The sequence below is a fragment of the Triticum urartu genome, chromosome 3A, assembly GCF_056163025.1.
Source record: "Triticum urartu cultivar PI428250 chromosome 3A, HENAU_Tu73, whole genome shotgun sequence".
Taxonomy (NCBI): Eukaryota; Viridiplantae; Streptophyta; class Magnoliopsida; order Poales; family Poaceae; genus Triticum; species Triticum urartu.
Genome location: NC_141875.1, coordinates 188,390,677 through 188,413,185, shown reverse-complemented (window position 1 = coordinate 188,413,185; position 22,509 = coordinate 188,390,677). Strand labels below are relative to the sequence as shown.

Sequence of the window (22,509 nt, the reverse complement as noted above, 5' to 3'; positions counted from 1 at the left end):
GTTAAGAGTAAATATAGATGTGATAATATAAGAAAAATGGAGAATATTTAAGATAAGATGAAGAGTGATGCTACATAACCAAGTAGCTATAAATGTAAGTACAACAATACATGCAAAAGTTACAGCCAAGAGTAATGCAGAACTAAACTTCTTCAGTACCATCGGTGTTATCCAACCTTATGGTAAGAGTAAATATAGATCTGATGTGTAGAAAATGGAGGGCAAAGGAAAATAAGCTACAGGGTGATGGTACATGTACACCTAGCTGTCAATATAAGTACACTGATAAAGGGCAGCAGGTACTTACAAGAACAATGCAGAGCTAAAAAATTTCATTGGCATTGGATATATTCTACACTAATGTAACCATTCATACAGATCAGATAATTTGGAGCGAACAATTGATAAGCAAGCTATCATGCATACTGCTGTCACATAATGAACCAGGTATGTATGCAAGTATAGTGATACATGACAATAGGTACTAACAAGAGCAATGTAGCGGCCATCATATTTGCGATATCCTGCCGTCCTTTTCAAACCGGAATTCTTCTTCGAGCAGATTTCCTGCAAAAAAGATTCATAAGGCACATGCGGAAAAGTAGAAGTTCAAATTGTCATGTGATATCATAGACAGTACCTCATCCTGGGAACGAGACCAGTGCATAACAAGGTTTTTCCAGTCAATGTATTCTAAATTTAGCACAAGAAACTTCACCGGTAATTCATTTATAGACTTGCCATCAAAGTGTGATTTCCTCAGGTAACATCGATACTGCTGCAATGCTTCCTTGAAAAGTGCAAGCAAGCTTTGCTCGTCATGACTATCCAGATTGACCCTCACCTACTTACAACAATGTAATGTAAATCGTTGATGTGTTCAATCAGCAGAAAACAAGAAAATAATCACCATGAATAATAGCACTTACACGTAAGTGGGACAGGAAGATGTGAAAATGGTGTTTGTCTTCACTATAATCTTCCCATGATGGGAATATATGCACGTAGTCCCTAACAACATTGAAAGCATTGTCTTTTAAACTGGGAATAACTGGAATGGGGCTCCAATCTGCAGGAATTGGCCGTCTCTGCAGTTGGGATAGGTCTTCGGCCGGTCGACTTGCTGTACTTTTTGCTGGAGTGGGATTTTTCTGTGGTACGGCTGGTGCTGTGGCAACTGAAATCGGCATACCTTTTGCTGGAGTGCAGGTCCTGTGTGGTGGGGCTAGTGGTGTGGCCAGTGAAGTATGGATATAGTCTGCTGGAGTCGGTCCTATGTTTTGTGTCACTGGTTGTAGAGCCAATATAAGTGGGGTGCTGTCTGATTTCTTCGGCACCACCACATTTTTAAAGGACTTTGCTGGTGCTCCTTCAGGTTCGGCAATCACGCTCTTCCTTTCTGATGTCTTATGCACAAGAACAGCATTTGAGTGGAAAAACATGGTATGATGACAGATGGAATATGTATTGATAATGGATGGGCATGGCATCTTGACATATATGATGAGTAAACTAAGCAAATGGCGGTACTACAAAGTAGAAGAAATGCAAGACAACTTATGCAAGATACGCACAATCAATAAAACCTTGCAAATTAGAACAGGCACCTTGATGGGTCAACAGGACAGGCCATCTGCCTTTGACTCCTAGAGGACAGAATAGTCATTAGGATCATATTCTGAACAAGAATCTATAGGTGGGGAGCGTACGAGTTTCATTGCATCCAGAATGGCACTCAATACCTTGGTGCCAATTTTGTAAGTTGTAGCAGCGTTCCACAATATTCTTCTGATGCGTGGATTCTGATATTCACTGTGATTATGTATAATATCTGAGAAGCATGAAAATATAAATAGTAGTGAGATTATCTTTGTAATGCAGAGGATATTCTAATATAGGAGCGCCCCTGTAATCCCTTGTGTGCTATCACTGGATTCTGATGAGAGAGCTCATGTGTGGTGTAATATGGTGCGTGCATTAATATAATCTGGCACAAGTACACAAAAAATAGGCTCCAGAAGTAAGGATAGTTGGAAGATGATAGGTTCATAATATACTGTATAGAGAGTTTATTGCCAAACCATGATAACAAGAGCACACAACAACTAGGCAGATCGTAGTGTACATAAAAGGGGTACACCATAACCAGGATATATAATTCGGGAAAGTAGAACTGGCTGGAAATTATGGTGTTGTATTGCCCCTACTAATTGAAAGCCTATCAATCACATACATGCCAGCTCTATCAGCTGTTGACTGTAGATGTCCCTGCTCCCCTTCCTGACAAGGAACATACGGTGCTTCCCATACAGAACACCGCACGGGCCGCCGGCCGAACCACCGGCCCCCACCTCCTGTGTTCCTCCACCCCCGCCACCCCCAGCCCTGCTGTCGAATGTGGGGTTCCGGCAAACCCTTAAGGTTCGAACACTTGGGTGCGCACGATGTCTTTCCCTCCTACCGATCTACGCCCTAGCTCGCTAAGATCTCGCGGACGATCTCGGCGAACTTGCAACAGAGAAAGGCACATGATTTATACTAGTTCGAGCAACCGTTGTGGTGTAACACCCTACTCCAGTGTGGTGGTGGATTGCCTCTTGGGCTGATGATGAACAATACAAGGGGAAGAACAACCTCCTGAAGTTGAGGTGTTCTTGTGCGTGGCTAACTTGTATGGGTGAGAGAGTGATCTAAGATGCCGTCTCCTCGCCCCCCTTTTTTATGGTGGTGGCTAGCCCTACTTATAGAGGCCTTGGTCCTCTTCCCAAATATTGAGCGGGAAGGGAGCCAACAACGGCAGGCTAATTTGAAGGGGGACAACTAGTACAAGCTATCCTGACAAAAGGTGGTCTGCGCCTACGAAAGGCTCTAGTGGTGACGCCATCTTGGGCTCCATGATGACCTCCGTCTTGCCGTCCTTCTGGTCTTGGTCTTGTCGCACCAAAATGGAAACCTTTGCTTGATGCCTCGGTACTCCTCGCCTGCGCTAGTTTCCTTAGCACAAAAGAGGAAACAAGGACGCTACGCGTGCTGGCGCCCGCCTGGTGTCGATCCTCATGGCTCACGTCATGAGAGCCTCGTGAGGTTCGCCTCGCCTTGATATCTCCGCTCCTCGCGAGCCTGCCTGACTAGGCCGCTCCAGAGGAGGTCTCGTGTCATCCTCCTCGCGAGGCTTGGCCCCTCACAAGGGTCTTGGATGCCTTGTTGATGAAGATGGGTCGTACGGCCTGCTGGCTTAGCCACGCAGCGGGCCGCAGGCAGGCATGTCTGGGGACCCCCGTTCCCAGGACACCGACAGTAGCCCCTGGGCCCAAGGTGCGGTCGGGCTTTGCTTCGCGGCAAAGCCAAGGGCCAAGCATGGAGCACCGCGGGCCCCCAAAGCCTGTGGCCTTGGTTGACGCGTGGCAGTTGATTGGTCCTGGGCGTCTCCGCTTCCCCACGCTGCCTCGGCGACTACACGACTTGACGAGACCCTGCGGCATGCAAGGGAAACCATCATTACCTGCGGTCGTGGGAGGTGCCGGTTGGCCTTCACTTACTATAAATGGGGTGGGGGGCGGACCCCCGTCGCCCATCTCTTCCTCGCTTGCTGGTTATTCTTCCTCGCTCCACTGCTAGCACGAATGGCGCCTATCAGAAGGTTCTCCGCCGAAGAAAAGGGGAAAGCCCCCCGGGATGTCCCGGAGCAACTCCCGCCGAAGAAGAGGTCGATCCACCACCGTGAAGAAGTAGCGATGCAGGTGGTGGCGAGGCCTTGGTGTGAGCGGCCTCCTCCAGGGTACCCGCTAACCCTGTATGCCCAAGCGGAGGGCTTAGGAGGGCGGGGCGACGAGCAGCGCTGCCGGCGCCGCGCTCGGGGTCGCCACGCCACGGCGACGCGCACCGTCGCCCCCGGAATCCACGCCGCGGACTCCTCACGTGAGCTGGTGCTGTGGGCGCCGATGCCGCCAAGCTCTTGGATCCGCTTCCTGTAGTTCTTCTCCGACGTGATGCCGCCGAGGGGGCCTCTCGAGCTCTGGTTGCAGCACGTCGACTGCGGCGCTCTTGCGACTGGAGCGGAGATCGAAGCGGTCCCCTTCGGCAAGATCTTCATGACCCGCGGCTGGGGCGAGATCGCGCATGTCTGCCATGCGAGGGGCGCCCTCGCGATCCATCTTGAGTACGACGGCATCTCCACGCTCTTATTCAAGGTCTTCGACGCCGAGGGCTGCCACCTGGAGTGCTGCTCCGGAGAGGAGCGCGAGGCTGATGTGCGCTCCGCTCGTGACCACTCCAACAGCAGCAGCCCTTGGGAGTCCAGCAGCTCTCCTGAGCTCTACGAGACTCCAGAGACGAGCGACGACAGCTACGTGCCTCCGAGCTCTCGCCGCGCTCGGAGCAGTGCTGCCGCGTCCGACCACCACCGCCGCTGATCTGGATGGGGTTGGCACCGGCCTCCCGTGGCCCACTGTTGATGATGGCGTCTGCTACGGGGGGGGAGTGTAGATAGGATCCTCCTCAGTTTTAGCTTTTGTTTCCTTCGAAGAATCATGAAGCGCCCCGTGGGGGCATGTATGGGTCTGTAATGTCTTTTGTGCTTTTCTTCCCTGTTTATGAAGATTTGATGAATGCGCGTCTCGTTAAGGCTCGGTCCCCCTTTCTTTCCTCGCGATAGCTTGTTTCTCTACGCCGACAGGTCCCGGTCCCCAGGTAGGCTACAGCCGTCATTGGTATGCCAGGTCGTGTGCTGTGGTCAAGGCAAGGAGGTGTGCGGCCCGAGGTCCAGTAAGAGCCCCTGAGGCGTGATGCTTAGGAGGTCCCCCTTAGCGCTCAAGCGCCATGGTTAGGGAAGAAAGGGAGTTGACATGGCCGAAATGGGATTGCGGCAAGGCGTGAGTGTCCATGAGTCCCAGACATTTAGCCAATCCGAGGGCGAGACTTATCTTGCGGACTTCATGACGATTCTTGATGTTGTGCTGGGGCTGCGCGCCAACTTGTGCGGCATAGCCGGGCCAGCCCATACATGTTTCCCTCCTCCCATGCTCTCCTTAGTGCTCTGCGTCCTCAGATCCCGGCCCTCGAGCGAGCTCAGCCGCCGCTGGTATGCCAGATCACAATGCCGTGGTCAAGGCCAGGGGGTGAGGGCTGGAGAGCCGGTAAGAGCTCATGAGTCGTGATGCTCAGGAGCCCCCCTTTTAACGCGCAAGCGAATTGCACGGGAGAAGAGGAGACTCGCGGTGCCGCCAGCTATCCTTCCAGCGGGGTCCCTGTGAACAGGCATAAGAAGAACAGGGTTTGCCGTTACAGCTGTCAGCCTGCCGCTGGTTGGTCCAGATGAAATGAAGGCACTAAGGGCCTGGTGAGGTGACGTGCGCGGGGCGTGTCATGAGCCAGAGCTCGACCGCTCAGGTTTGTCGACATGGCAGGGATGGACCCATGCACCAGCGCCGTGCCTGTGAGGAGGCCCCATGGGAGGCGATGATCGGGCAGATGATGACCGTAGGCAGGTTAAGCAGGGAAGGCAAATCAGCTTGGGTAAATGCAGGAAGATACATGCCACTAGGTCCGGCCCGAGCGACTTGGGGATGATGTAGCCTGAGGGGCGCCCCCATCAAGGTAAGCTAAAGACATAAGCAAATGGGATACATGCTGTAGGGACGGACCCACACGGACTGGGAATGATGTAGCCCAAGGGGCGCTCCCAGCTTAACGAGCTTGGAAGATGTCACCTGGTTCTGTAGATGAAGCGGAGTTGGTGCAGCTGAAGGCATGCGTCAAAGAAGCGACTCCTCATGAGCCACCGAAGCCCTGAGCCTCGAGAGGCTCTGGGGGCTCAGGAGGCTCCCTGAAGACCATCTCCATTCCCTCCAGGACTACGTGGTACCTGGCTTCTTGAGCCGCTAGGTCACGCCACATGGCGCACTGATAGGCCGACGCCACGCTTGGCAAGCCGAGGGGCATGCGAATGTAGCTATGTGGCGGGCCTCCGCAACGGCCCACACGTGAAGGCCAGAAGCGCTCCTGAGACGCGGCCCTGTTGAGCCCTGGAATGTCGATGTAGACACGCAGCTTGGCACCCTCGCCTGGGTGGTGTGCCGCACCCTGTGAGCGGCTATCGCCGCGCATGGCTCTTCCGTCTTGCAGTTCCTGTGTGGTCTTGGCGATGAACTCCTGAGCGGCGGGCACCCCTTGCCCGATGTTCTCCTGAGGAAAACATGTCGCGTAGCACGCCTCCAAGTGGTGCCCAAGCGCCTCCCTCATGAGGTGGGCAATGTCTGAGGCCCTCCAGGAAGAGAGCCCCCGAGCCCGGCCCGAGGAGGGCGCCGGGCGCACCTTCCTATGTGATGGAGGGAGGCGCCCCTAGGACAGACGCTGATCCTGACGAGGCTCCTGCTGCGGCGCCATCCTCCTGAGATCCTGCGCGGCGCGACCGCTTCTTCTTGGGGATGGCCTCCGGAGGACCCTCACTTATGCTGTCGGGGTCATCGATTGCTGCAGCTTGGAAGGCGCGCTTGAGGGAACACAACGCATCCCTCTCTTCACACGGGACCATGATAACCCCACTACTTCCAGGCATCTTGAGGATGTTGTAGCCATGGTGGGTGACCGCCATGAACCTCGCCAGGGCCGGATACCCAAGGATGGCGTTGTACGATAGGCGGATGTGTGCGACATCGAAGTCGATGAGCTCGCTGAGGTAGTTGTCGCGTGTGCCGAAGGTGACAGGAAGGCGGACCTGCCCTATCGGTGTGGTGGAGCCGTCAGTCACTCCTGAGAAAGGTTTGGTAGGCTGGAGCTGCTCATATGGCACTTGGAGGTTATCGAAAGTGTCAACGGATAGGACGTTGAGTCCTGCACCGTCGTCGATGAGAGTCTTGGTAACCTGCACATTGCTGATGACTAGGGAACACAACATCGGGAGGACGCCGATGGTGGCCGCGCACTTGAGCTGATCTGCCGAGTCGAAAGTGATGGCACACTGGGACCACTTGAGCGGCCGCGCGGCCTCAAGATTGGGTAGCGCCGCGTTCACCTCGCGAGCGAATCATTTGAAGATGCGTTGAGAGGCTGGGGCCTGGGCGCCGCCCAAGATGCAGCCGATTGCACGCGGATCCTAGAAGCCCCCAGCCCCCTCGTCTTGATGATGGTCATCGTTCCTTCTTGGTGGCGGCAGTGGAGGAAGACTGGTGTTGCCTTGGGGGAGATCCTCACGAGGCTGGTCCCTCCAGGGCCTCTCGCGAGGATGGTCCTGCCAGCGGTCCTCACAAGGCCTGTCGCGCCATTCCTGGTGTGGGCCGCGGTCGTCCCAGCGTCCGCCTCCTCATCCTCCTCCACGGCCATAGCCCCGGTCGCCGCGCTCGAGGCGTCGACCGTAGCGTCCCTCGCGTAGGGCTCGAAGCTCTTGGCAATCGCTGGTGTTGTGGGTGTTCAAGTTGTGGAAGGCGCAGAACGGTCGCTTGTTCTTGGATGACTCGGGCTGATCTCTACCCCGTTTGGTGTCGGGCTCCGCAGCTAGGACTACCGTTTCCTTGCGCTTCACGTCCTTGGCCTTGGCTTTCTTCTCCTCTGTGCCTGCGGCTGGCAGCTCAAGGAGGGCAAGGCGCCCCTCCTCAGCTCTTGCGCACTTGGTCGCCGGGTTGAACAGCTCTTGAGACGTGCAGAGCTCCTCGTGGATGGCTAGCTCTTCCTTCATCTTGACATCACAGACGCCGTCGGAGAACGTGGAGATGATGGCCTCATCCGTGACCTTGGGGATCTTGAGGCGGGTGTTGTTGAAGTGCTGGATGTACTTCTGGAGGGTCTCCCTTGGTTGTTGCTTGATGCGGCGCAGATCGGTCGCGGCCGGCGGGCGGTCGCGAGTGCCCTAGAAGTTGGCGACGAAGTGGTCACACATCTCGTCCCAGGAGGAGATCGAGCCGTGCTGCAAGTTCAGGAGTCAGGTGTGGGCCCCATCCTTGAGAGCCATGGGAAACCAGTTCGCCATGACTTTCTCGTCGCAGGGTCGGCGCGGTCGTTGTAGCGAGGAGGCAGATCCGGCTTGCAGCACGTAGAGCTACATGAACTCTACGGTGTCGGTTGTGCTGTCGTAGCGAGGAGGCAAATCTGGCTTGAACTTGCCTGGCCAGGAGACGCTGCGGAGCTCGGGGGTGAAGGCACGGTAGCCGGCCATGGTTACTGGGGCCCGCCTCATAGGTGGAGCCTGGTCTTGTCGAGGTCCGGGCGGCACCGCCGCAAGCGGCGCACGGTCTTGACGAGGCGGTGCGGGAAGCGCGGGTGCAGCTTCTCGCGGCCGTGGGATTTCTTGGCAGCTTCTGTCTTCGCGCGCGCGGACGTGGGATTTTGGTGCCGCGCGCCTTGGTGCCAAGGCGCCGTCTTTGGGCTGGGGTGGTGGAGGCGCGCCTCGGGCCTCGTCGCCTGTGGCTGGCTGAGGGTGAGGCCGAGAGAGGGACGGCGCCGGGGAGCCCCCTGCGGCGCGGACGAGCTCAGTGATGCGGTCGAGCCACTCCTCGTAGAGGTCGTCGACTGGGCGGTAGCACAGGAGCTCGTTTACGGCGAGGAGTGCGGCCCGCGCCGCCATGGGAGCGCGGTGTGCGTGAGACGAAGAACCGGCTGGGGCCAGCGATGGAGTGGCGGTGCGGCCGTCCTGCCGCACCGAAGGATGCAGCGAAGACGCTTGTTGGTCATTCCCCACCGGGCCGGTGGCAGCGTTGGCGGCGGGGGACGGAGAACGATGTGGTGGCCCGCCGATGGGAGCTGTCTGAGCAACGCGGGCGGTGAGAGCAGCCCGACGCTCAGCTCGAGCGTGGCGAGCGTCCGCCATGGAGACGATGGACCGACGGAGCGACGAACTGACAGAAGGAAAGCTACGGCGCACCCCTACCTGGCGCGCCAAATGTCGGATCTGGGGTTCCGGCAAACCCTTAAGGTTCGAACACTGGGGTGCACGCGAAGTCTTTCCCTCCTACCGATCAACGCCCTAGCTCGCTAAGATCTCGCGGACGAACTCGATGAACTCGCAACACAGAAAGACACATGATTTATACTAGTTCAGGCCACCGTTGTGGTGTAACATCCTACTCCAGTGTGGTGGGTTACCTCTTGGGCTGATGATGAACAATACAAGGGGAAGAACAGCCTCCTGAGGTTGAGGTGTTCTTTGTGTGGCTAACTTGTATGGGTGAGAGAGTGATCTAAGATGTCGTCTCCTCGCCCCCCCCCTTTCTATGGTGGTGGCTAGCCCTACTTATAGAGGCCCTGGTCCACTTCCCAAATGTTGAGCGGGAAGGGAGCCAACAACGGCGGGCTAATTTGAAGGGGGACAGCTAGTACAAGCTATCCTGACAAAAGGTGGTCTGCGACTGCGAAAGGCTCTGGTGGTGACGCCGTCTTGGGCTCCACGATGACCTCCGTCTTGCCGTCCTTGTGGTCTTGGTCTTGTTGCACCAAAATGGTAACCTTTGCCTGATGCCTCGGTACTCCTTGCCTGCGCTAGTTTCCTTAGCACCAAAGAGGAAACAAGGACGCTGCGCGTGCTGGCGCCCGCCTGGTGTCGATCGTCATGGCTCACGTCACGAGAGCCTCGTGAGGTTCGCCTCTCCTTGATATCTCCGCTCCTCGTGAGCCTACCTATCTAGGCCGCTCTAGAGGAGGTCTCATGTCGTCCTCCTCGCGAGGCTTGGCCCCTTGCGAGGGTCTTGGATGCCTTGTTGATGAAGATGGGCCGTACGGCCTACTGGCTTAGCCATGCAGCGGGCCGCAGGCAGGCAAGTCTGGGGACCCCCGTTCCCAGGACACCGACACCCGCCCCCACCCGCGTCAAGTTTTCTTCTGTCCGTGAGGCCCCACCACTGCCCCCCACAACCACTGTCCCACCCTAGCCCTTTCCTTCTCACCAGCGAACTCCGGGGAGCTCTCAAAAATCGACTGACCCAATTTCAAAATTTAGTCTACTGTCATTTAACTAGTGTGGAATATAAAAGGGGAAAACCATAAGCATTGCGAGTATAGTGTTGAGTGTGCCATGGTGGATCTGAAGGTGCAAACCGGACAAAGGCAACTTTGCAACCAATGTTTGCTTTCAACTAACAAGCAAGTGATGTACAATAAATCAGAGTAAAGCAATGGCGATCTATTTCCTTGCTGCGATAAATAAGTTGAGCAGATACGAAAGAGTACCGCCTCTGGTGCAGCGCCATGTATGCATCTGCTGAGAATTTGACAATGCTGCGGTAGCGATGGCTGTCGGCGGCGTGGAAGCAAATCTAGGAGAGTAGTCAGTGGTGGCGGGGCGCAGTGGACGAGACGGTCATGGGAGCGGCAGCGGCAAGGTGGACGACGGCGGGGATGAAGCGAGAGGACGGGATGCAAGGATCCCGTTCCGAAGCCATGGATGAGAGAGGTTGATCTCTTGTAATGGCCGACGGCGTTGGGGAATCAGCTCCGGCATGGTGGAGGATGACGGTAGTGGATGGGGTGTCAGACGGAGGAGGCTGGGGTGGAGAAGGTGTTTTGGCGCCCACAGAGTACGAATGGGGAAATGAAGGGAGAGAGGAAGAGGGGAACCATGTCTTCATGGTGCGCTTGTCTCAAATGCAAGGAAATTTACAAACTTAGCCCCCATTTAAAATTTCCTGCATCACAGCAATATTTGTCGGTTGGGAATAGGAGGGTAATCTCACATACACCGAATATTTTCCAATGAGAGTTTGTTTTTGGCGCCCACCATGTATGAATCGGGGATGGAGTTGATTTCGGCCGAGGAGAACTATGTTTTGGCGCCCACCGTGGATGAATCGGGGTGAGAGGTGGTTATGTCACGTTTGACTGAAATTACAAACCTACCCCTATCAAAACCTATAGAAATCGAGCCGATAGGATTTGCGTGGCAGGGATAGGCAGTAATTTCCATCTCGCAGATTTTGGTTTCGGGTGGTTACTGCGACTTTCCCCGCTTCGTTCAAATTTTTGCAGAGCGAGAGTGCATGTTTATCGTGCCAACTCAATTTGAATCCAGTTTGTATTCTATTTTTGTTCGGGTAGGATCCATTTTCGATTTAAATAAAATTCTATATACATCATTTTATATATACTTTCAAAAGCGCAACAAAGAATTCTGCTCTCAAAATCATAAGGTTGAATTCAAAAAAGTTAAACCAAATTATGTTCTACTAAAATGTATGGATCAGTAATATCTACATATTAAATAACATAGATGCGCATGAATTCATATGAGTATGCATGTTTGATAGATCAATTTTGGGTCGAGTATGAATTACATGTATGATCACCTCGAATTCAAATATTTGAATCCCTTCTATATTGACTCCTTTCGCGCCCATCTCTCTCGCATGCTCACTTCATGTTTCTCCTATCTTTGCAAACATGGTCTCTCGACGTCTCCCTTGAGAAGTGTCACACTCTCCCTATCGTTATACATTACACGGTTTTCATTATCTCTCACATCTCCATCGTTCTCTGGTATCACTAGGTACCTAAGCTTTCTTTTTCACCGCCATACACACAGTCTCACTCGTCTTTCACTTTGTCTTTCTCTCTATGGGGTTCTCTCACACACCCTATATGTCTCTAGATATGACTCATACCACTAAAATTACTCTCTCCTGCAGACACATCATTTGTTGTGGTCTCCTTTCCGTCTCCATCCCAGTTATAAAACTGACATTATTTATTTGTTTACTGATCAGACAAACTCCCCCCCATCTCTCTCTCTCTCTCACACACACACAACTCCTGCTTCCACTCCCCTTCCCGACTACCGTCTCTTTCTCACACACACAAAACTCTCGCTTTCGCACCCAGACTCGTATTTCTCTCACAAACATTTATCAACTAGCCTCTAGATAGGTTTATACACCCACACACTCGTGCTTCCACTATCGCATACATGTGTCTCTCGCACTCCTTGTATCTATGTAGATTTTTCTGCCCTTCTTGAGACACGCCCTCTCGATCGTGCACACACACACTATCGCCACATTTTAAGTTGGTACCTCTCGCACACACACTCTTTGTGTCTTTGTCACACATGCAGTCCGCCCTCCTCCTCTCTCCCTCTCTCTCACACACACATGGGCTTTTTGCAACAACTAGCAAGATGCCCGTGCGTTGCACAGAACATCAAGATGCATTTGTATGAGTAGTTTATCTTGTGGGAGAAAAGGATGAACGAGGGAAGGCCTTATTTGCAAATGTGGAGAGGGGTGTGGGTATCTTTTTGCAAAATTGCCATAGTTTCCTTTCTATCCTCCGAATATAAATTGGACGGCCTATATTGTAGGATAGCAGGCACACCATCATCACCAACTCTGTTTTTTATCTCTACTTTTATAAAAAGCATAGTCGGTGATGATGGTGTGCCTGCCATCCAGCAGTATAGGCCGTCTGATGTATATCTAATGGATAGGAAGGAAACTATGGAAATTTACCCGCACTCCTCTCCACATTTGGAGATAATGCCTTCCCTCGCTCATCCTTTTCTCCCACAAGATCTTGATGTTCCGTGCAACGCATGGGCATCTTGCTAGTAAGAGTAGAAATTAGACATATACCACTTCTCGAATCTTGAAACTAACAACATTCCTCCCTTATCTCATCAAAACCACCAAAGGATATATTTTGAGTGAAACATAACATATTTTTAGTGATATACGTATTTCAAAACTAGACTCTTTTTCTATCAAATCGATGAAATGTATTAACCAACTTTGATTGTGTGGCAACGCATTGTTCCACAATGTAGTACCTATAGATTTTTTAAGAAGTCAAACTTTGCAAACTTTGATCAAGTTTGTTGAAAAATATATTTATATCTACAATAGCAAAAATATATAATGCGAAACTACATCATATGATGAATCTAGTGATATATGTTTCACACTCTAGATGTAAATATTTTTCTCCACAAACTTGGTCAAAGTTTGTGACGTTTGACTTTTCAAAAAATCTATAAGCACTACATTATGGAATGCAGGGAATAGTTATTACCAAGAGTAAAATGCATCATAAGTCCTAAAACTATCGGAGGTGTGTCAGTTTAGTCCTATAACTTTGAAACTGCACTTTTGGGTCCTAAAACTATCAGAGGTGTGTCAGTTTAGTCCTATAACTTTGAAACTGCACTTTTGGGTCCTAAAACTATCAAAGGTGTGTCAGTTTAGTCCTATAACTTTGAAACAGTAGTTGTGGGTCCCAAAACTATGTAAGTTTCTTCCTCTTAGGTCCTAAGCTTGCATGGTTAGCATTGACCCACCAATGAGTCACTTGGAAATGCTTGGATTGTAGCCACGTTGACCTGACCCAATGGGCCCACCAGGTAAATATGCAAAAAACGAGAGCGTTGTCTCGCCTCATTCTCATGCGCTCGTCTTCTCCCACTCACAGAATGCTCAGAGGCGACGGTACAAAGGCCATCAGTGGAATGATGGTTTGAGCTCCAGCGAGGAGAGTAGACCGGTCATCTCAGCCTCCCCCAACAGCAGCAGAACGACATGTCGCACAACGTCCAATTGCTACCCACCTATGGCTACTGCTAGGGTTGTGTCACTCTCGACGACCTCTGCGCCAGCTTTGCAGTTTCTGCGCACTCCTCTGTGTCGCCCGACAGCTCACCACCTATGACCATGCCCGTGCCCAAACAACAGCCTGCACGGCCAACTCTACGGCAAGGGTGTCGGGGCAACGACGATATCATCAAACACACACACAGAGAGCGAGAGGTGGGATGGCGTACTCCATCCCAATTGGTTCGGGATCTCCCCGGCGGCCTCGCCGAGGGAGAGGGATGTCGTCCTTCATGTCGACTAGCTCAGGGTCTCCCCGACGGTCACGCCAAACCTCTCAGGGAGGCTACCGTGCAGCTCATGGCCATGGAGGTGGTGGGCATGCAGGTTGCAGGACACACTGCAACATGGAAGCGTATGTACCACTTTGGGGGATATAAACACATACAAAGGGCTCATTTGAAAAAATGCACCATGGATGGTGGCCATGCAAGATTGGGACCTCAGATGAACAAACATACATAGTTTTGAGACCCAAAACTGCAATTTTGAAGTTATGGGACTAAAAATGACACACCTCCAATAGTTTTAGGACCCAAAAGTGCAGTTTTGAAGTTATAGGACTAAACTGACATACTTTCGATAGTTTTAGGACCCAAAAGTGCAGTTTGAAAGTTATAGGACTAAACTGATACACCTATGATAGTTTTAGGACTTGTGATGCATTTTACTCTATTACCAATGTATAATTTTGACACTAGACAAACGATGGAGTACATATACGAAGAGAAGAGGCGCACGCACGCAGTCGGTCTCTCACTGTCTCGTACACATGAGAGTTATGTAAAGGCACCGTTAAAAAATAAACCCTAAAACCCTAGGTGCACGATTGCTGCAAGCGCGGGTACCGACTACGTGGTGGAGCGCACCTTTGTAGAAATAGTCAGCTCACGTGATAATTTGATCCGTAGGAGTTGATGGTCGGGACCACAAGTGAACGACCTGGAGGCGGTGGCTCGCCAGTTGCCATAGATCGAGTAGCCATGTTTAAAATATCATTTTTTAGCAGGGTAAGAGTTCCGATATTCAATGGCGCATTATAAGTACTATGTAGTTTTTCAACGATTGGTATGGAGCGAAAATGGAATTCATAACTACTACCTCCTTGGCGTATGGTTGTATGGGTTTATGTTGCGAGATGTTGAACCTGGTAGTTCTAGGGAAAATACTATGGTTTAGATGTTGGTTTTCAGTAATGAAAATCAGAAGGGGGAAACCCTTCTTGATTAAAAAAACTACTACCTCTGTTCCAGTGTACTAATCCCCATCGTAGTTTGGGTCAAAATTTGTCCACAAATTTTACTTGTAAAATGTGAATGTAAAACGAAATTTTGTTATACCCAAACAAAAAAGGACTGGAGGGAGTGATTGCTCTGACACGGACGCGACCTCTCATAGCGCAGGCATTGAACTGGCCTGCCGGGCAAGAGGGCCCCACTTGTTACAGGCCCGGCTGAACACACCTCCTCGCCGCATGCAACCGGCTTCAGACTGCCCCGCCTGCCTCCATTGAATCCGCGCATGTGCTGGCAACACGTCCTTCCGCGAGCCGGCCAGCATTTTAGAACACAAAATATGACCAAAATATAATTAATTATGCATGGTCTTGACTTGTTGTGCTCGCAGTGGTAGCAGGAACTAGAGGTTTTTCTTTATTTATAAATCTCCTCACATTTTTTTGGCTTTGAAGTGAATCATGGTTGTGGACATTATCTATGAATGTGCAGATATCTGTGAACATGAGTTTGATGTGGAAGTTGAACTTGGAATGTCGGGCTTGCGCGTGAACTATACCGTGTCCAATGCTTCGTCTATTATTGTTTGGAAAGTAATTGCTATTATTACATGACCCAAAAAAATTATTTTGTGCCACATCAGTAGATGCACGGACATCACAACCGGCATGCTGACTGGATAAACATTTGAACCTAGCTATTTTGAAGGAAATTTTGTATTGACAATAGTTTTAGATAGCAGGAGACACCTAGCCTGCTCTGTCTCTGCTAGCTTATTTCTGGCTTCATCCATCTCTTCTTTGGCTTGGGTGAAGAGAGCATCTGATTGCTCTTTTCGCTTCTTCAGGAACTCAGCTACATTCTCATGGGCTGCTGCACGCTTTCTTTCAGCCTTTACTAGAGCCACGAGCTGACGACTCCACCTGGCTTGTGTGTAATCTAGAATCATCTGGGAATTTGCACCTTGTGTCTAATCCAACATCATTAGGGAACTGGCACCTTGTGTGTAATCCAACCTCATTTTGGAAACATGATCTCGAGGTTGACCATACTTCCCTCCTCACAGGAACTGCATCCTAACATGAAGTTACTTCTTTTTAGATCAATACTCAGAGCAACCTAGATCGATTTAGTAGAAGCCAAATAAACAGGACTCGCAGAAGTAAATTCAAAAGGAAAAAAAATATAAAAACAGACTGCAAGGTGAGAACACCCACTTCCTACATCAAGCTAAAAACAAAATCATTAGGATGATTAAGACTCTTCTTATTACACATCGAAGAACACGAGGCTAAGAGAAACAAAAACTACAACATATACGCATCGAAGAACAGGAGGCTAAACAAAAGTAATTGAAAGAGTGTTACTTACCACAGCTCATTTTACAGGTTCGGTGCAGCTCCTCTTTAACTTGCCACGCTCCTTGAAGATGTCCCCAATATCCCGTGCTTGGTCTTCATTGCTCCTCTGCATGTTCGCACTCGTGGTTTTAAAATCTCAACATGGCAAGAAAAGTATACTACTAGTAATACTCACGCATCTTGTGGGGAACATTAAAGTACTCGTTTGCAATGTTAGAGCATCTCTAACAGAAGCGCAATGCGCGGCGCTTTAAAAAAGCATTTACAGTGCTAAGATCGAGAAGTAGAGATAGAGAGTAGAGACTAGAGAGTAGAGGATAGTTCTCACCATAAAATAGCATATATAGATAAAAAAATAGATAGTTCAACTACTCCTCGTCGTCCGACTCCTCCTCGATGATGTCCTCCTCTGACGTCTCAATGTAGGCATGAAGATACCGATCGTCGTCAGATTCCCAGGGCGACGCTGCTCCTAGCCTCATGTTGGGCGGCTCACTCCGCCCTCCTCTTCTCCCTCTCCATCCTCCTTTGCGCATAGAACTCGCGCTCGTTGATGATGTCCTGCAGGAAGCGTTGGCACCACAGCGCCATGACTTCCTTGTCCTTCTCGGCGATGCCGAGACGGTGCTCCCGCCTCCGGTTGTCGCGACGATCCTCGTCGGTGATAAGCCGCGGCAGAGGCGCGAGCTCCTGCGCCCGCTCCCGCGTCGGCACGTTGGGGAACTTCAATGTTCTATGAGGCCACCGGAGGCGCCACGCCGCCGCGTCGTACGCGCGGGCGGCCTTATTGGCGGTGTCGAAATTGCCGAGGCCGAGGCGCATCCCACGAATCCGGATCTCGACGAAGAAGCCGCCAGAGGGGCGCGCACGGACGCCATTGTATCCCCAAGTTTCCCGGCGACGCGGTGGCGGCGAGGCGAGAAAGAGCGGGGAGAGAGCGGTGGCAAGGCACAGAGCGGTGGGAGGGCGTTGGAATTTATAAAGCACGCCGGACGCTGCGAGCCAAAACTAGCGCGTGCCCGGCCGATTTTTCCCGCGCGCGCGATCCTTTCCCGACGTCCCTGCTATCTCTACTCTCTTCTCTACTGTTATATTTATTTTATAATTAATATTTATATCTAGTTCTCTACTCTCTACTCTTTTTTCTTAAAAAAAGAGAGTTGGTGATGATGGTGTGCCTGCCATCCTGCAATATAGGCCGTCCGATTTATATCCGACGGATAGGAAGGAAACTATGGCAATTTTGCAGAAAGATACCCACACCCCTCTCCAGATTTGCAAATAAGACCTTCCCTCGTTCATCCATTTCTCCCACAAGATAAACTACTCATACAAATGCATCTTGATGCGTGCAACGCATGGGCATCTTGCTAGTTCTAAAAAACTTTTCATCATTTGCCACACTACTGGTTGTAGATGAAGAACCTACCCAAGCACAGCGTGATACAAGAGCGACGCACAACTACAAGCTGATATTCTGTTGGACAATGGAGGCTATAACCATTTACTTTTACGGGAACAATAGCAACCATGAAATTTGAAGGGTAGGTATGAACAAAATTGGAACTGCATATGTACTACTAAGTGATTCAATACGCACATTACCAATCGAGGAGGAGAACGATGGTCACGGTGGCCTCTGTGCATCATGGTCGGCAAGAAGAGTCAGTTCATTGTCCACGACGGTGGTGCTTCTGCGCTTGGCCTCGGCTTCCGGGAAGCAGATCCGAGACCGTTGAAGACGATGCCGGAGAAGAGGCTCCGTGTACGACGACGACGGTGGAACGACTCCAATGCAACATACGAGGTCGTCGATGAGGCAGATGCGCTGCGGTGGATGAGTGCGCCGATGTGGAAGGGGAGGAGCACGAAGGCTGCGGTGCCGTGGAGAAGTCTATTTTGCGGTGGGTACATAAAATTGGGAGTATTTAGGTGTACTACTCTGGGTGCCGGAGTGGGGTTGGCTGGATAGGGTGAACCTGAAGTTACGAAAACAGCCCCCTACCAAGCGTCATCCGTAGGCCTGTTCTGAAGGCTATGATGGTAACTTCGCACTGCTCGAATCAGGGTCGCGGGAGATTTTCCCGCCAACCTAAAAGTTTTGTGACACTGAACTCCTCGTGTGGCATGCTGGGTGATTGGGCTAAGCAACTAGCGAGTAGTACTAGTAACTACTAGTACTCCCTCCATTTTTATTAACTTTGCATATTAGGTTTTACCAAGTTTGTAGAAAAATATAAACATTTACCATAACAAATATGTATGATGTGAAAGTACATTCAATAATGAATCTAATGGTATTTATTTGTTACTGTATTTTATATGTTAATATTTTTTTAATAAACTTTTTGAGAGTTTACAAATCTTGACTTTGACCAATGCTAATACGCTGACTTAAATAAAAACGGAGGGATTACACATTTGTTTTCTTAGTTTCTACTGAATTAATCATTTGTTGTAATTGTGAAATAAATACATAGGCTACTGACTTCGAATGTAATGGTCTATACAATTCAATAGTTACAATCATTGTTGAATTCCAAGATGTATACGAGGTCTATAGTACTTCACAATATGCTCAAACTCACATAATCCCAGTCAAATGAGAATCTAAATGCATTTCATAGTTATTACTTTGTAGGATGCAACAAAACCAACCATAACTCTACATCATCCATTATAAAATCAACATTTTGAACACATCCCAATGTGTGAATGAAGCGTGTAGAGAGAGCTTGCGAAGATGGAGCAGATAGGGCGGGAAAGATTGTATGTATGTGGAGAAGAGAGTAGGAGACAAACCTAACAAGATAGAGAGAGAGATAGATAGAGAAAGAGAGAGAGGAACAAGTTAGGTCTGTGAGAAAGATGGCGACATGTAATATACGTGAGATGCGTGTGCATCGGGATTCTGTACACACGGAAGGAGAAGAGACAACAGGTTTGATGAGAGAGCTGGAAAAACATGGACGGGAGGGGAAGGATCTCGTGGATTGAGGGATTGATAATTTTGTGCGGGGGAGAGAGGGATTGGCAATATTGTGCGGGAGAGAGAGGGTGGGGGAGGAGTCAATCAACCGTCGTCACATCATCCTACTTCCAAATGGCCCCGCATTCTCTAGTGCAGTGTGGTCACCGTCTTCGATCTCCTCGATGCCCTCTTTGAAGATTGAGGTGTTGTGCATGCTGGGGTGCACATAAGCACAAGCGAGAGTGGTCGCCATATAACCTTGGATGGGGATGAATTGTGTGCTCGGGGGAGAGTGTGTGTGTGTGTGCGGTGTGTCTGTGTGTGTCAGATATTGAGAGAAATCAAACCTATGGAGAGAAATGTGTGTGTATGTGAAAGAAAGCTACATGCTAAATAGGGTTTTCACGAAGAGATTGTGCGTGCGAGATAGAGAGTGATGTGCGGGCCTTGAGGTGGGCAGGGGCCGGGTGTGGGTGTCAAAATGTGTGCGTTGATGCATGTGTTACATGCAATCGTGCGAGGGACGGACGAATCGAGAGAGATGATTGTTGTGTTATGGATGCTCCTCTCTCTCACACAAACACACACACACACACACAAGTAAAATAGAAGACCATTCTCTCATGTATACACAACGTATCTGCATCTGTCTATGTCTCACTCGTGCATGATCATTTGCACATTCACACCTCTCTATGTCTCTATCACACGCACACCGTCTCCACATTGCCCTTCGGCCACAACACACATATGGACACATACACACGTTCTCTCTCAGTCACACACACAAAATCAGTATTTAAAAAAACTAGGGCGCACCTAAAACGTCCAAATCCAAATAAACACGAACTGGAGCTAAATACAAATATATGGAAATATTGTAGTATCAAGAATTTTTCTAGGAAAAAAAGTTGAGTAGTATTCGGGGATTGTTTTCACACAAAAAAAAGGTTTGGTGGATGTCCTTCGAGCGCGACACGATGACGCACCGTTCGATTGACCGCGCGGCCGCGGTTCACGCGCTTGCAGAGGATTCCGTATCGTGGCTATGGTAACTAAGATAAGCGCTGCCTCAGTCTAACATTTATGTGTACTAGTATGGTTTTCTTTTAAGCTTGACCAACCCTACATAAAACTAAACTGAGCTCCCATACGTGCACTCATCAATATGCCACCGCCGCCGTTGCACATGCCGGCACCCGCCTGCTCCGGCCAACAATTTCTCGCCCGTCACCGCCGTGTCGCTGCCATCCCTGTGCCATGAAGCCGAAGGCTTGCCTGCTCATGTCTTCTGCAGTCCCTCCTCATGATGCCGCCACGCTGCCAAGCACGCGAGCAGCTGGTGGAGCCATGTCCAAGCACACAGTGTACAAAGTGGAGGACGAGCGTGTGCTCCAGCACGCCGATGAGGAGGAACTAGCATGTCATTGTCGTCTCCGCCTGCGTGGAGGAGGCGCGCATGGTGGCTATCGCGGCAGAAGCCGGTCACGCCCACGCCGAGCCCGCAAACCGGGTGCGGACGCGGAATCTACCTTCGAGACCTTGAATGCCACATGGATCTTGCAATTTGAAGGAGCAATTTGGGTCAGTCGACTCTTGTGAGCCGTTGGATGCAGCATGGATGGCTAGAAGGGCTTCTTCAACCTTCGCATTGATGCATTGTTCATCTTCTTAGTCCTCCACACGCCTAACCGCCTGCCGCCGCCGCCCCGCCCTCCCCTAAACCGCCTGCCACCGCCATGCTCCCCCCCGCCATCCGTTGAACCCTGGGCACGATCCATTTTTTCCAGCGAAATGCATTCCACACCCAACACTCATAAGATAGATCATGGGCACCTTGCCACCCTAATATAAATACTGGGGTAGCTTCTCTGCCGTCTTCTTCCTTCGCTCCGTCAAACTTCTTTCACAAATCGACTAACCCAAATTATACTACTAGTACGAAAGTATTAAGTACAGTAGGAACACGAAGATACGAGCAGTAGTACCAACTACAAGAAGAATAGTACTAAGACATAGTACTAGTACTACTATACGTACTAAAGAGTTCAAATAACGAGAAAGAATATAAAGTTCAAATAAGGAGAAAGAACATAAACATAGTTCTGCTGGAGGCTCAGCACAACACACCTCTAAAATAAAACTAAGCAACTAGTCCGCTTGACACTACAGTAGAACCAGCATGAGAGATGGCACTGCTACCTTACTCGGAGCCCGAGTCCGAGTCCACGTCCTCGACTTCGTCCTCGTCCCTCTTCCTCTTCCTCTTCGCCGACGCTTCTTTGCTTGAACCAGACACTGGGCTCTGCTTCTTCATCCAACCCTTGTAGATATTTAAACAAAGGTAGGCATCCATTGCTGCGTACAAGATGTGATCTTCATCTAATGTCTTCGACTCCCATGCATGATGAAACTCGTGGTGAGGTTTCTTCAGTTTAGCGTACGAAGGATCAATCATGGCTGCTCCTAGGGTCAGCATTGAAGGCTGAGAGGAGGACACCAGGCTTGCCTTCTGGAGATCGAAGGGCTGGCCTACAACGAGGCCTATCTGACCTAGGACATACCTATCGTTCCTAAAGTCTATAGTAACGAATTTCACTCTTTCGTCCTTGAGAAAGTTCTTAAAATCCTGGCACTCAATGTCGGCATGGCATATGTGGTAGACCAAGCACACGTTATGTATGCAAACCTGGATCACAGCGAGCTTCTTCTTCTCTGCCTCCTTTAGAATCTTCTCTCTTTCTAGGACTGTGGTGTACTCAACATCTAGCCCAGCGACCCACTCATCCTTTCAACTATTTAACATGCGTAGGAAGCGAGCAAGGCATGCTTTCACCATTGCGGATCCACGTGTGTAGATGACGATGAACTCATCGCCGATGATGGCTCTAACCTGGTTCTCAGCGGCGACCATGGACATTTGGGAGGCCATGGATTTTTGAGGAGGGTTAGGAGAACTTGAACTAGTGTAATGTGAAAGGACGAGATGACTGGGAGAGAACTGTTGTAAGGTAGTAGTAGAAGACGGGGAGGAGTACGACATGCGAACGGCATGGGGTTGCTGGCTTGCCCGATGGATAAACGGCTGCAAGCCCCCAAAGATTTCTCGAGTACAATGCAGGACCCACTAGATGTCATGTCTACTAGACCCTTATCATAGGCCTGACGGTATAGCTTCTGCCTGTTCCCACACCATGCTAGCGCCTGGATGTAACTTCACTTAATTTTGTCAACCGTCGCGCCTCCCACGACCTTCGCCTCCCTCGCGCGGTCACCCCTTTGAGACTTCGACCGACTATAAATGAGCAATTTTTTTGCCTAGGCCGCATGCATGATACTCCCTCTGGTCCTTTTTACTTCCGTCAACCGTTTGCAAAGTGGTT

At 50.4% G+C, this 22,509-nt stretch overlaps 1 protein-coding gene across 1 annotated transcript; it reads right to left on the bottom strand.

The window, feature by feature from the left end:
• Positions 1–16,647: 16,647 nt before the first annotated feature.
• Positions 16,648–16,977, bottom strand: LOC147979147 (ethylene-responsive transcription factor CRF1-like). The gene has a single exon (XM_087515060.1). The coding sequence runs from the start codon at positions 16,975–16,977 to the stop codon at positions 16,648–16,650; it is 330 nt and encodes a 109-aa protein (XP_087371186.1).
• Positions 16,978–22,509: the final 5,532 nt, after the last annotated feature.